The sequence below is a fragment of the Anopheles coustani genome, chromosome 3, assembly GCF_943734705.1.
Source record: "Anopheles coustani chromosome 3, idAnoCousDA_361_x.2, whole genome shotgun sequence".
In the NCBI taxonomy this organism is placed as follows: Eukaryota; Metazoa; Arthropoda; class Insecta; order Diptera; family Culicidae; genus Anopheles; species Anopheles coustani.
The window spans coordinates 79332260-79346502 of record NC_071288.1 but is presented as its reverse complement, the minus strand read 5'-3'; the positions used below and the strand labels follow the sequence as shown (position 1 = coordinate 79346502).

Below are 14243 nucleotides of genomic sequence, written 5' to 3'. Positions count from 1 at the left end.
TTATTGAATTAAAAGCTCCCGGTTTCGGTTTCCATTAATTTAGAGCCGTAACCGGGCGTTTGTTGGACAGTTTTCCGGGCTTGTCCGTGGCTTGGCGCAAGGTAGAGATAATGTTTATGTGGATTTGAGCTAGAACTAACCATTAAAACGAGCACCATACGTTAGAGCTGGGTGATGCTTATCGCATAGGAAACAATAGAGTCAAAAGCATAGACAAAACGGGAGAAAAAAAACCGAACCATCATTCCCTTTGGCCGGATATCACCACGCGAGTCTTCACGCGCCCGGAAGTAGGGTGAAAATAAACTATTTACTTTATTTTCCATTATTACACGCCATTTTATCTGCTCGAACACATCTTTATAGCGCTCAGGAACGTCGTCGCGCTGCACCGAGCTGAACTTCTTGAGTGATTCTGAAGGGTTTTTCCTTTTCGTATAGTTCGCATCGGCTCCCAAGCACGTGCACCCGTGGGCGCCTTTGAGCGCCCGGTACGCCATGTGCAGTCCAAGTGAAAAACCAACAGTCGGCTGCCGGTGGGCTTTCCTTCGCCCGAGGCGTGTAAATGGATGCCTTTTTCTTCTCTCTTTCGCGTACCTTAAAACCAACTCCATTATAGCTCCCTCCCGACTTGCGATCCATTTTTCCGTTGGTTTTTTGTTTTATGACCGATCCATTAACATTTTCTGAACTGTCATGTTCTGGGTGATCCACGCCGGAGCGTTGCACTGGAATGCGCATTCGGGTCCGTGCACCGCGACTCGCCATATGACTACCAGCGGAGGGCACCTGAGGGGTCGGTAAGAACTGGTTTTAGTCGGGAGCGAGGATGGTTGGGATACAATAAACAACACCTGCCGACCTAAGGATGCTCGGATGACGTGTGTCATAGGGCATTAACGTTCCGGAGACGAAGAGAGACCACGAGATGAACCATTGTCCACGAATGAACCTGAAGGAAACAGACATGAAAGTGAAACGCAGCTTCGATCGGAAGAATTGTTTGTTGCAAGCTATCACTTTCAGGTTAAGACAAATGATACTCCTTTTTAGGGCGTTTAGGATCTCGTTCCTCCTTCCATACAGAAAAGATAGATATTTTTTAATTAAAAAGTTAAATGCCATTGGAAATCTACCCAATACTTACGAAAATTGCTTATATTTCTCCCAAATCAAAGGATTTAGAGCTGCTGCAATGATAACATCGCTACTGCCTGAGCTAAACCAATCACCTGGTGTGATAGAAATCTGATTCTTTAGAATCCTTTTACTTCTATTCTACCACACAATTACAACCTACTCATGTGTGGTCGGATAAGTGCCGCCAAACAAGCGATCGCTCGAGAGAACCGAAAAAAGGGTACGTTCAGCTGTAAAGTGCTTATGTTTCGTGGAAACCTCTGATGACAAAGCTTCGTAATGGGATTTGCGACCCAAAATGAAAACCCGGTTGTGACCCGGGACGTTTTTCCTTTATCTCGACCAATCCTTAAGCGGTTGTCCGTGCCCCTTTTTTCCGAGCCCGGTGCAGCAAGGTGCCGGTGGGTACAAAAATTAGGCGAGTGATTTGTAGTCCTGATAGCGGGCGGCACTCTTATCGCCTTCCTCTCCCTCTTCAGTAGAAGCGGTAATGGAATTTAGAGAAGAACTAGACTAATGCACCTGGCAGGCTTTCGGGAGCATTTATTCTTGAAAAGGATGACCCAGTCTGAACGATCCATTTGCGTAAAGGGCGATTAGTCATTGTAGTTTTATTAATTTTTAGATGATTTGTAATGTGAAGCAAAGCTAAATGCGTTGTGAAAACAAGCTACCAACGTGCATCTCTTAAGAGTATAGAAAAAGGTCAGTTCTCTAAGTCATTTCCCGTAAGAATACATTCAAAGAATTATTAGGATACTGTCCTGTTGTTGCCGGATACGGTTCCACCTTGACAACCTTCTTCGCATTTCTTCGTCCTCGAAAGAAATGGTTAATCAGCGGTTTCATCGTGAAGTAGTACAGTATTTCGACGATACTCAGCAGGCTGACACCCATGAATAAACCCAGTATTCCACCGCAGTTGGCTATGAAGTCGTCCACGCCAAATATTTGATTTCGTTTAATCGAATTGAAATGTCCCTCCTTGAAGTAGATGTAGATGAGGGAAAGATCCGAGCTGCAGCCATAAAGGATATCGATTTTTGTAAAACTACATTTGATCTCATATGCATGATGACACTTACTTATTAAGTTTGTTCGGAAACAGGTTGATCGTCTCCGTTAGCCGACGCCATTCCAAGTCCGCCTGCGATATCTCCGCGTTGAACTGCACGAAGGTGCAGGCCGGCAAACAATTGCAAGAGCTCACCAGCTCCCGTGACGAGTTGTCCACGAGGTTGAGACCCTGCTCTTGCAATATGGCGTCGGCCTCATCGCAACACTTCAACTTTTGAATACCACACAATCTTGTACCGGAACTTCGAGGCATTGAAAACAACACACATCCGCACCGGTGCAGCGTAAAGTTGGCCAAACATTCCAGCTCACAGTTGCGTTTGGTGTAGATTTTGAAGAACCGAAGATACCGCTCGTGCATATAGAAGCACTGCCTCTTTTCGGGACTGTATGACATCACATTCTCGGAGGTGCTTATTAGAAACGGATCGATACGCACCTGCACGGCTTGATGCATCGGAATGCGTATGTGTTGGGTCGAAATCTGAGGACACTGGTTGGGGCTGTGAAGCTGCATCAGAAACCCCTGAAAGGAATTCTATAGACGCAACGAATTACGATTATAACGCATGAATACCTTGATCAAATGCATTGATCCTCACTCCACAGAGATAATCCATATCGGCCAGTTCCGACTTGAGGATTAGAGTCATCCCAGCCATTACGCCCGGACTCAGGGTACGTCGGGGGTACGTATCCAACCCGAGGTTCGGTTTGTATCCATCCTGCATGGACCAATTTTCGGAAGATCGCGTCTCAGCCAGGTGCTCGAATTCGTTATGAAACACTTCCTTGCGAAGCAGATCATCTGCCGACAGCGAGTTGAATGTATAGCAGATGCCGGACTCCGTAAGGGCCTGATTGAAGAGCTGGCTGCAGTTGACGTATTTATTCTTCCAGGCGCATGAAACAAAAATTTCATCGAACGGAATCGCTATGTCCTGCAGCACGCTGACTATGTTGTCATCGTACGTCTGATCGTCGGCGAACTCACTGAAGGCAAAATCACACACCTGATTCATTGCCATAAAACGGTCGTAGCTGAAAGGAACGTTACTGTTTATCCGAGAGAACGACACACCGTCCAAATACTTACTCCTCTTCGGAAATGTTGTGCTTCGTATTGTGCTGAACCGTTTGCAGGTAGAGCGCGGTGAAGTTCAGCACGCTCGTCTTGACTTTCGTTATCGGGCAAAGGGTGACCGCCGGAAAGGGTATGTCGTGGATCGGCGTTGGCTGTTCCGCGAACGTTACCACGACCGGATTGCGGCGCCATTTGTCGTACACCGTATTGATGAGACGCGCGCACCCGTAAATTGAGACGATGCATACCACCAACCACCAGATCCTAGCGCACCGAAAAGAATGAGAACAATTTAAAAGCCATCCCCTAATCGAGCCCGCTCGGCTATACTTCTCCGCAATCGTTCGACTCGAGCCAACGAAATATTTAAACCCATGTATCGAACTATTCACACAGTAGTCCTCGAAGATGTTTGGCTTTCCGCCGACCGGTTCGCTCGCCCTTATCGGAGCCTCCTTCGGTTTGGGAGCAAATTTTGCCGCACGATCCGAGTACAGCCTGATGGGGCCCATCGTGGCCAGCAACTACCACCGTGCACACCTTCCTGGCAGCCGAATCGTGCAATTAGTTGTTGTGGAATTGCGCCATATCGAGCCGACTGGAGCGCCCGCACGGGGGATCTTGTAGGCTTTAAATATTCAAACGGATTCCCTGCACGAACGACATGCAAATATCGGGCGCCCCGACTCCTTGTCGCTCGTTGGTGTCGTTTCTTCTGCCCCTTCGGTCGACCATACTGCAGCGAGGTCGTGATTTGCTGTATAATGCAAGGATCAGTTGCAAGTTGCAACCGGACTAGAAGTGGCTCGGGATAATGATAGCTTTGCGAACAATGCACGGATTGACTTCTAACAAGATCTAGTTCAGATAGCTTAAACTCGTTTGACCTTTCCCCCGGCTAATGGTTTAGTGTTCCATTCCATTTTTAATGACTTATTCAATGGTGTATGCAATTGTGAAACCTGATAAGCTAAAACAGGTCTCAGCTTCATAGAACAAAAATATCAATTAAACTCTACAAAGTAAAGCTTAACAAACTGAACATAAACCGCGTTGAAATAACAACATACTACGTGTTGAATAACGGTACATTTCCTTCTTGTATCTGCAGCAAAAAGTTCATTAATCTTGGGGCAGTAACCGATTGTGGTGTTTGCATTCTCGATGCAATTCTTATTGTATGATGAAAAATGCCACAAAGGGGGGAATATTAATGTACTCACGACGGTGAAGTGTGAAGTCGCTGGAAAGTGCGAAAATAAATGTGCATCGCAACGCATTGTTGATGAGAAAGTATCTTCCAGTGCCCACCAATTACCCCGCTGCCCCAGTACAGCTGCATCCACCTCCTGATAAGCACCCGTTCTTCGCAGTGAGGATGCGACAGCATTTCCTCAAGTTTTCTTTCCGACCTTTCATCAAAACCGAAACGTAACGGGAAACCGGCTTCGATCACGCTGGGCAAAACAATAATCGAGGCACGTCGTCGAGACAATTTTGGGCCGCGGAGATTGATCGCGCCGAATTCTGAAACGCCTTCACGGGTTCGCCTCGGCCGCCCGCGGGATGGAATCAAGCATCAAGCAAACCGAGGAGGAAACCGAGGAACTTGTGAAAATTGTTTGCAAATTACTTTGCGATCTTTTGCCGACGGGATCGCGATCGCAAGCTGCACGATTTTTCTCACCTCCCACCAAATTGAGGCCGAGGCGCTTTTGGAATTGAAGGAGGATTTCGGTGGATCCGCGTAAGCCAATGCTTAGTCCTTACGCACGTTTTACATTTTGCTCTTTGTTTTGTCTTGTTGTTTAATGCGGTTGTGCGGTAAGGATGCACCCCAGGACAAAGGCAAACAAAAGTGGCTCGGTCCGCGCGAGAAGGATGTCCGACGGAGGTGTGTTCAACGAGCATGAAAAATGTGCCCAAAATGTGCTGCAAAGCAAAAAGCTGATCGCAACGACAGTTTATCGCTGTTCAACCCCCGAGCCGAATTCTCGACGGATAAACAACCGAACCGGACCGGCTGGCTGACAGGTAAATGTGGGGACTGCTTTCCTTTGTGTCGGCAGAAGTGGAAGAGAAGGTGAACAGTTATGATCTCGAAGCGTCACGATTTTTCTCGACTTGGTGCGGTCCCTTCTACTGCGGAGTGGAACTATGGGCTAGTCTTCTGCAACATTTTTCATACGTGTTCAAGTTTAATTTGTCTGATGTTTGCATACTAGGGTAACTGTACCAATAGTGGTGCACTTAGTAATGTAAATACCAATTAGGTGTAATTTATGAGTGTTAAGAACACAATATTCTACATATTTGAAACAATTATGATCGAAACATGACTTTTCTTCTGAAAAACATCTATTTTCACCGTAAACCATACAAAATACTCGAAAAAAAGCGTAATTTTCTTCGTAGTCGGTTGCTCCTATTATGGTGGTATGGTTCCTATAGTTGTGGTATCGTGTTCCTATAGTGGTGGTAGTACGAAAAACTTGAATATATTTTGACTTTACTTATTTTTGAAGCATATTTCAAACAGAACGGTAAAATACTCCTTGACCAATGCGTTGTCATTGAAAAGACTGTATTGATTTACCGAAATATGTCCAATTTTAATTCATTAAAAAATGCTCTGAATATTACAGCTTAAACTGTAGTATATGCTTTATAGCGTATCCTTCGCCCGCTTTCTTTTTTCTTTTCTCTGCTTCTTCTGCTGAGCCTTCTCTCCAGTTCCGCTTTGTTTATTTTGTAGAAACAGAATAAAATCACTAAATTTACCTGATTATTTTGGCCAAAACCGGAATAAAAGTAAAATATACTTGTGAAAAAATCTATGGCTACTATAGGAACAACTTGGGTTTTTGTGCCTATAGTGGCACTATAGTAAAAACTATGAAAATATAATAAAATTATGGTAAAATGCACTAAGTTCGTATAAATCAATTATATTGGGGTATGTCAGTAGCGAAATCAGATAGTTTTAATGATTTTGTAGTGATTTATAGCCTTAAGGAAATCATGATATTCGTTATAGATTCTTAAGGAATGCAGCATGTTGGGACGACCTGTTTAGAAAATATGAATTTTGGAGCTTCTATATTACGGAATGAGATGATTCATCTTTTGAACACTCCGCAGAAGATCAAAGAACATTTCATAGAAGAACAAATAGCTCCATTGTATATATATCGGCGTAGTGCTAGGATTTTATTCCACTACAACCACTATTGGTACTAGCTCCACTATGGGTGCACTTACCCTATTTCTAAACCTGTCTTATTCGATTAATATTTGCCTAATAGCTGTATAGCGTTGCTAAAACTATTGCTATATGCTATTATTATCAATAATCTCTAATTCATTTCTGTTGCTACATATTCGCTAGCATTTTATAAACTATTTCAGCACACGGTTCAAAACTCTACCATCTCTCCACTAGTTTAGCAATTGATCTCTCATTGTCTGTTAAAGCACAAGCTTTAATTTTCTCCATCGGACTTCGAACCCTAGCCAACAGTGCAGCACAATCTTACCTTTGGCGCAAAAACTGTGGTTTGCACTCTGTTGAAATAATAAATAAACAAGAGTGAATAAATAAATATTCATTACTCAAGATTTTGATGCCTTTCGTACGGATTTCATCGCCGGCTTCTTGTGGGCGCATTCTTTTCTTCTACGCGGGCCTTTCTCCCGCAGGGCAATCTTGAACTCTCTTTTTGCGCTGGTGTACATCGCTTTCAGATCAAGCAATGTGCCCGGGCCGCCGGGTCGTACGTCAATCCAAGCCGCGATGCATCCGATGCATCCAGCCTCCAGCCCGCTTTTCCCACCGGTCGGGTTTGTTGTCTGTCAGTCGGTGCCATTTTTTGCACGTCAGTTTCCGGTGCACGGAGACGACCGTTTTGTGGGTTCTACTTTCGAGAAAGGATTCGACTTTAATTCTTTAAAAATCCCTGTTTGAACAAGCAGGGTTTTTTTTACATTTAGTCAGACCCACTCCAAAAAAAAAAAGTTATGCTGCGAAGGAGTGGCATCCGATGGGTCAACGTTTGGGAGTGAGTCCCAGAGCAAACACCGAGTACCGGCCCAATTTCCAAAGGGCTTACATAATTGTAGCTGACACGATTTTGTGCTCAAGCAAACCCAATTCTACCCGGAACGAACGAGTGGACGAGTGGAAATTCCTGTGCAAATGTAGCTCCGCTTAGGGTTTGCCTTTTGTGGAACTGCAAACTTTCGGGCGTGGTTCGTTTTGGATCCTAAAACCCTACACTTACCTTTAATTGTTCCAACGTGTCTTGATAATTTGGTCGCAATTGCGCTTAAGGATGGGCTCGTTTGTGGTTCGTTGATGTTAAAGGGGAAAAACGAAATTTGCTCTTTAAAATTTAAAAACACAAGCTCAAGCATAACTAGAAGGTTCTGTAAGGCTATGTAATTAACGTTTCGCTTTCGTGTTTGGTTTCGAGAAGCATCAAAGATTCATAATGCTATCAGCCAAAAGTGACCTTTAATGTCGACGGTTGCAATGCATAAAAAAATGCAACATGGTAAGTTCATCATTAATAGCTACACCGGGCTTTGCTGCCTGGTTGAGGATCAGAATCTTTTTGACTGCAATTTTAATGACGCGAATGATAATTTTCCATCGACACGAAAGTCCTCCGATGTTGGACGATAATGAGTGGAGCGCACGGTACGGATGGTCCAGTGTCGAGGCAGTTCTTGTTGATGGTAGAATTGAAAAGTATGTCAAATGTGCCGCGCGAAACCCGTGTCAACAACAAGAACCAGTGGGAACCGGAGCTTCTCAATGAGTCCTACAAAGACGAAGGTCAACGAAGTTTGTGGGCGGACTATTGCATGAACAGTACCATCCATGGTTTTAAATACTTTGTTGGCAATAAACGAACCCTAATAGAGAGGTAAGGTTTGTTTATCTAATGAGATATATATATCTGAAATGTGCCTCTTTTGTTTTGATAGAGTCTGGTGGTTCGTGGTGTGTATTGTGTCCTTTTACGGGTGTGGAAGAATAATTCAGAACATCTACATGAAGTGGGATCGCGATCCTGTTGTCGTAACGTTCGCCGAGAAAGCTTTGCCCGTGTTCTCCATACCGTTCCCAGCCGTCACGATCTGTCCGGAGATAAAAGTTCGAAAGGCTAATTTCGATTTCACCCAAGCCTATCAGGTGTATATTGATGAAGAAGATGAGGACGCATACTTATCACTCGAGCAGTAGGTTGATGGTGGAATGGTATCGAAGGGATTTTCGTTCAAATCAGCTTGTTTTTTTTTTGCAGGGAGGAAAAACTGGAAGCGCTCCTGCAGGTGTGCGATTTCACCTTCGGAGTAGACCTAAGCAACGCAACCTATGACGACGACGTGGTGCAGAGGCTCCAACAGATGGCCATTAAGTTGAACGAAATTTTTTTGATGTGTGGCTGGCGAGGTCAAACGATGGACTGCAGCCGCATGTTCAAGCCCACTCTGACCGACGTGGGCATATGTTACACTTTCAACTCACTTTCGGCTGAGGAGATGTTGCGTAAAGAGCAGCTCCACTCGGAATATGAGTACTTGACGGAGAACCGAACAGCAAGCCGATGGAGCATAGATGACGGATATGAAACAGGTCCCGGAAACAAGACCTCATACCCGCGAAGAACCTTTGGTGCGGGGATACGGGCCGGAATGTATGCTATCCTACGGGTTGGATTGAAGGATATGGACTACTTGTGTTCAGTAAGAACTCAAAATCCTTCTCACGTACACTGAATCAATAAGGTATGTTTTTATCGTCTTGTATCAGAACTCTTTTCAGGGATTTAAGGTCCACCTGCATCCTCCAAATCAGTATCCAAGGCTGTACAACCAGAATTTCCGGGTCCCTATAAGCCAGGAGGTATCGGTGTCGATTGACCCCTTGGTAATCGAAACGTCGGCCAATATTCGGAACTACAGTCCAGCTCGGAGGCAGTGCTACTACAACCATGAGCGTTATCTGAAGTACTTTAAGGTGTACACCAAAAGTAACTGCGAGATCGAGTGTCTCGCTAATTATACGATCGAAATTTGTGGATGTGCGCATTTTGTCTACCCCCGGACGAAAGACGTACGAGTTTGCGGTCTCGGTATGTCGTATTGCTGCAATCAGGCACTTTCGCTGCTGGAGGAGTTTGATCTGCTGCAGGCTAAGAACCAATCGGTCGAGCTAATACACCAATGTAACTGTTTACCGGCATGCAATGCGATCATCTACAACACCGAAACATCACAGGCGCGGTTTGATTGGAGGAAGTTACTCGAGCAAATCAATCCATCGTTTAAAAGTGATGAGTAAGTGGGCGAAAGATATGGGAAACTTTTAGATATCAAAACTTATTTTACATCGATTTCAGGGTCGAACTCTCCTATTTATCGATTCACTTCAAAGTTCCGCGATTTATTCCGATCAAGCGAAGCGAGCTGTTCGGGATCTCGGACTTTCTGGCCAACTGCGGAGGTGTTCTGGGCCTGTTCATGGGAGTCAGCATTCTCAGTATCGTCGAAATTATCTACTACTGTACGCTGAAGCCGATCATGGAACGAAATGCAGCCGTCCGCGAGCCGTCCACTCCAAAGCCGATCAAATCTAACCTGATCCTACCACCGGAGGAGTACGGTGTCCCCATACGGCAGCGAAAGGATATCACCAAGTGGTAGTCCACAGTAACATCCGTCTTTTAATCTCCCGCTCGCTAATGAGCACAAGGTCAAACGCACGCACGCCAGCCCCGGACCGCTTGAGTTATTCCAGGGAGTTCCTGTATGTCACCATTTTCGCTACATTTTACAGCATCACACCATCCATCTTCGGACCCCGTCGGAGGAGATTTATTGCGCGGAAAAGATGAATGTCTCACCGCGTTTATCCCACACGCCGGTCCCAAAGTGGTCGGTGATTGTGTGTGAGGCCGGCTTAGGAAGTGCGCATCATTCCTGCTGGAAAGTCAGCCGCACCGACCCTCGCTAGGCGGCAGCTAAATTAGGTTGATGCGACCACTTTGGGGCATTCCCAAACATTGTCGGGCACCGCACCGTTTTATCGCAACATGTCGCCATAAATCAAGATATTGGTGAATAAATTATAACACAAAAATCCACTCCCGGAACGACGTTTGGAGGTACGTGGCTCGTGTTTTTCCCGCCCCGGAGTCCTTGCGGAATTGAGTCATTCATAACCTCGACCAGTTAGCCGGAACATATCGGTACAATTTATTCCTCCTTTAATGGACGATGATAAAATATGGTAAAGTTTTGGCCACTCATTTTTTTTGGGGTTTCGCTTCGGCACTTTAAACTTGTCCTCCTCGGGTGGCGATGTTTAATATTTCCATTTTTCCCGCACACCGAGGGTGCGTAATAAGTAAACCTTCCCTACCGCCGTGTCCCCCCGGTCCCTGCCCTCGACTTATCTAATCAACGGCAAGCGGCCGATGATAAATTCGTTAACATCCCCGCATGCCGCATGTTCCGCTTTCATCGGTAGCTGCAGGTAAATTATGGCAATAAATCTTTCGGATTCTATTACTTATTAATTTTCTCCAAAAATTTTCTTCGCAGAGCTCGCATGAACGGTGGAAACAACAGGCAAGAATGGTAAATACCTCAAAGAGGCTTGTGAAAGAAGAACCCAAGGAAAATACTGGAACTCAACAAACGAAACACAATTAAACTTTTCCTAATTGCTTATGAATACAAATAACCAACTTACGGATGTGTGCAAATAAATAAATGTCTGCTTAGGGATTCGGTGCACGGAAGACACCCAATCCACTCGTAGTCATCTTCGCAATGTACTTGCCTTTGGAACGGTGCGGGTAAGCACACTTTTGAAAGACTCCCTTTAAAAAACTGTCACCATCGACAGCATGTAGTGAATGCGAATGAGATCCGGTAAACGATCGGTAAAACAATATAAGACAGCGACGGGCTCGGTGTTTAAGAACAGCATAAAACCGATCATTCATCATCATCCCTTCCCGCACAAGGGGCATTTGGCCCTTCGACCCAGTGAAGAGTGAAATGAAGCTGAGTTTTATGATTACGTTCGTACCGCGATGCTGCGGGCGAAAATCTCGCGGATCGTCTGCCCAGCGAAATAAAAAATGGCCCAGCGAGAAAGATTTAAATGACCGCCACTTTCGGCGAATCGTCGCCCGGTGCAATTGTGGTCGTAATTTCCGCTCCGGCCGCAATTGACCGAGCCACCCTCCCTCCGTCTCTTAGTTTTTTTAGAATAAAACGAATGTGAGTGTTATTTATTTTATTGTAAATCTCTTGCATTAGCTGCCAACCGCTTTTTTGTCCTCTTCGACGATTCTCGTCCGCCTCATATTCTTTCCCTTCGGGAGGCTCACTTCATCGGTGCCCATTAGTGGCAAGCTTGCGCCCCGCTCCAGAAGCAAATTATCGCTTAAATGAGTATGGCTGATGTGTTCCTCACTCCCATTCCGCGTCCATTTTTCACCCCAACATCGCGAACGTAACTTCGCGGTTTTCCATGCCAAAGACAACGACGGACGCCTCGCGTTACTCGCCGTTCCATTTGGACAGTTTTGCAATTATTCAAATGTCTCATCATTCCCATCATACACGCACTCTAATGGACGCTTCGTCGACAAAGCGCTTCCTTTCCGTTTCCATCCCTCCATCCAGCGCCGTCCACAAGTTGGCCCGGAGTCACCAAAATTAATGTGTCCAGTGATTATGATTATTGTACACACATTTTTGATCCACGGCCTTTTATTTCATTATGATTTGCGTGCCCGGCGTGGAGCGGAAATTCGGCTGAAAGGAAAAAGTTTTGCTTCCCAGCGGTATGGACACACACACACAACTACTGCCGTCCACCTGGGGGACAATGTACGCCCCCATGCTAGGGATCATTTAATTTGACAGTTTGTGAAATATTAAACGCACCAGAGCGTTCCTTTTATGTTTTTTGGGGAGGAAATGTTATGACGACCTGCGTGGATTTAAATGGCATTAATTTGTCATTTTGCTAACTTTTAAATCTGACTAAACTTTTGTTATGATTTGATTCTCTGTGAATTTTTCGTCCCATGTTTAGTTTCGATGTGTAGCTTTGAATTTAGATTTATTTTTATAAACAACGCAATCAGATTATTTGCTTCTTTATTTGTATTTGAAATATTGATTACACAGTTTAACATTTATCGACTTGGAGGCAGTATTTTAACTATTGCAATTACATGTTCGCACTTCATCTGCTTTGTTATAATTAATAGTCATAGCTTCTAGTTTTAAACCGTTAAAATCCACAACAAAGCTAATAGAATTGCTCTATTCAAATCACTATCGCATTTATTCCCATGATGAAAAGCTATTCTAGTATCATTATTCATTCCATAACGATGACAAGAGCTATTGTCATTCGCTTCTTGGTGCAAGAAAACATCGCTTATTCACCCAGCTTACAGCCAACACTCATCAATTCCCATCGCGCGCATCAATCTGCATCGCGTGGAATGGAAATTTGAATTCAATTGACATTTTAAACTGCATTCAATGCAATGCCGGTCCCGTGAGCGCGGGTGAGTGCTGCACCCATCTCATCAGGAATTCATCGCGAATGCATCGACCGCGCGGTGCCCCGTCTTGGGGATGATTCCGTCGAAAGAAAAATGCACCACAAATTCATCCCTCCCAATGCATACGCCAATTACATCACTTTGTGTTTTCTTCTGTTTATTTATTTAACCTCCAAGTCCAAAGTGATCCGCATCATTCGTTTCATTTGGATTCCAATTGTATGGAGGATTTGTCTTGTACCGAGGATCCACCGTTCCCCGTCTGTACACGTTTTATATTATTCTAATTTTGAATTTTGCTCATGATTGCGCGCGTGCGAACGTACACACATCTACGGTAAAGCTTCTCCGGTGATCGAAGGTGATTTCCTAAGAATCAGAAACATACAAACGGGACGGTCCGTAAAACGGTGTACTTGAACTGCGCTTATCGGATCATGGGCATAAGGGACCGAAACCAAACCCTTCGCCACCGAAGCACACCGAAAGGGAGACAGAAATGAATGTTATGAATTTATCAAAAATCACGTTTCCAGACTGCAAAATGTAGACTTTATAGCCTCATCCTTTTGGGCGAAACGGTGCGACATCGAACCGTGCAGCGGACGTGAAGGAATTTTCTGCAAACCACCAAGTCTTGGATAGGGGCTTGCCAAGAGGTTGGGAAACGGGGTTTCATGACAGATGTTTTTTTCTTTTGAGACCAGTCCTGCCAAACCTTAAGCCACTTGTAGATGAGTGATTCGAGAGGGGAAACTTTTCCTTCAACTTGTATCATCACAACCGTCCGATTGTTCCATAATGTTACCGTTCACACCAGATTTTCCATTTCGTCATGTGCCGTTTTTCCCTTCGAGTCCCCACAACGCAAGCTCCTGGACTTATCAAACCCAGCTCATCAGAGCTGCGAATGGATTCCCCTGGCCCCGGTAACCTTGGCGGTCGTTCGCAGTTGCCAGCTCAATCGAGCATATGTGCCCCGTTAAATCCACGAAATGGCTGAAGGGACACACCTCGGGCTCCCGGGTTCGAATTCGCAAAACCACTCGATGCGATATATGCTAATGAGACCGTGTTTGATCTGGCAGCCAACATGGTTTTCTTTTCGCGCTACGACAGCTTCTGTCGAACGTTCCCCTTCAGGGTTTTATTGATGGAAATGGCGGGAAGCGGGTAACGCCGGATTAGGCGCCGAGGAACGATTAAACCAATCCCACCTCTCCCAATGGTGAGTCAAGGGGGGAGAAGTGATTGGGAGGTGAGGGAAAAACTTTGGAACAATGGCTACGAGAGTGGGCAAATCCGATCGGAATGGAGTTCATAGGGAGTCAGCTGTCCAT

General features: G+C 45.1%; 2 protein-coding genes across 2 annotated transcripts; one reads left to right on the top strand and one right to left on the bottom strand.

Moving 5' to 3' along the window:
• Nucleotides 1–1854: 1854 nt before the first annotated feature.
• Nucleotides 1855–3813, bottom strand: LOC131267202 (pickpocket protein 28-like). Its single transcript, XM_058270011.1, has 5 exons — nt 3632–3813; nt 3314–3565; nt 2820–3258; nt 2226–2743; nt 1855–2158 (listed from the first exon to the last, which is right to left on the bottom strand). The coding sequence occupies exons 1-5, from the start codon at nt 3811–3813 to the stop codon at nt 1855–1857; spliced, it is 1695 nt and encodes a 564-aa protein (XP_058125994.1).
• A 4171-nt stretch (nt 3814–7984) lies between these two features.
• LOC131267196 (pickpocket protein 28-like) lies at nt 7985–10012 on the top strand. The gene is made up of 5 exons (XM_058269998.1): nt 7985–8229; nt 8291–8545; nt 8611–9052; nt 9120–9646; nt 9709–10012. The coding sequence occupies exons 1-5, from the start codon at nt 7985–7987 to the stop codon at nt 10010–10012; spliced, it is 1773 nt and encodes a 590-aa protein (XP_058125981.1).
• The last annotated feature ends 4231 nt before the right edge of the window (nt 10013–14243 follow it).

Excerpts from the sequence above, each read along its gene's own strand:
- LOC131267202 (XM_058270011.1), bottom strand. The coding sequence starts at position 3,813 with ATGGGCCCCATCAGGCTGTACTCGGATCGTGCGGCAAAATTTGCTCCC. Across the intron at positions 3,259-3,313 it reads CACAACATTTCCGAAGAGGA|CTACGACCGTTTTATGGCAA; the intron begins GTAAGTATTTGG and ends CGTTCCTTTCAG. Across the intron at positions 2,159-2,225 it reads TTTCCGAACAAACTTAATAA|CTCGGATCTTTCCCTCATCT; the intron begins GTAAGTGTCATC and ends TTATGGCTGCAG.
- LOC131267196 (XM_058269998.1), top strand. The coding sequence starts at position 7,985 with ATGAGTGGAGCGCACGGTACGGATGGTCCAGTGTCGAGGCAGTTCTTG. Across the intron at positions 9,053-9,119 it reads ATATGGACTACTTGTGTTCA|AACTCTTTTCAGGGATTTAA; the intron begins GTAAGAACTCAA and ends GTCTTGTATCAG. Across the intron at positions 9,647-9,708 it reads CCATCGTTTAAAAGTGATGA|GGTCGAACTCTCCTATTTAT; the intron begins GTAAGTGGGCGA and ends CATCGATTTCAG.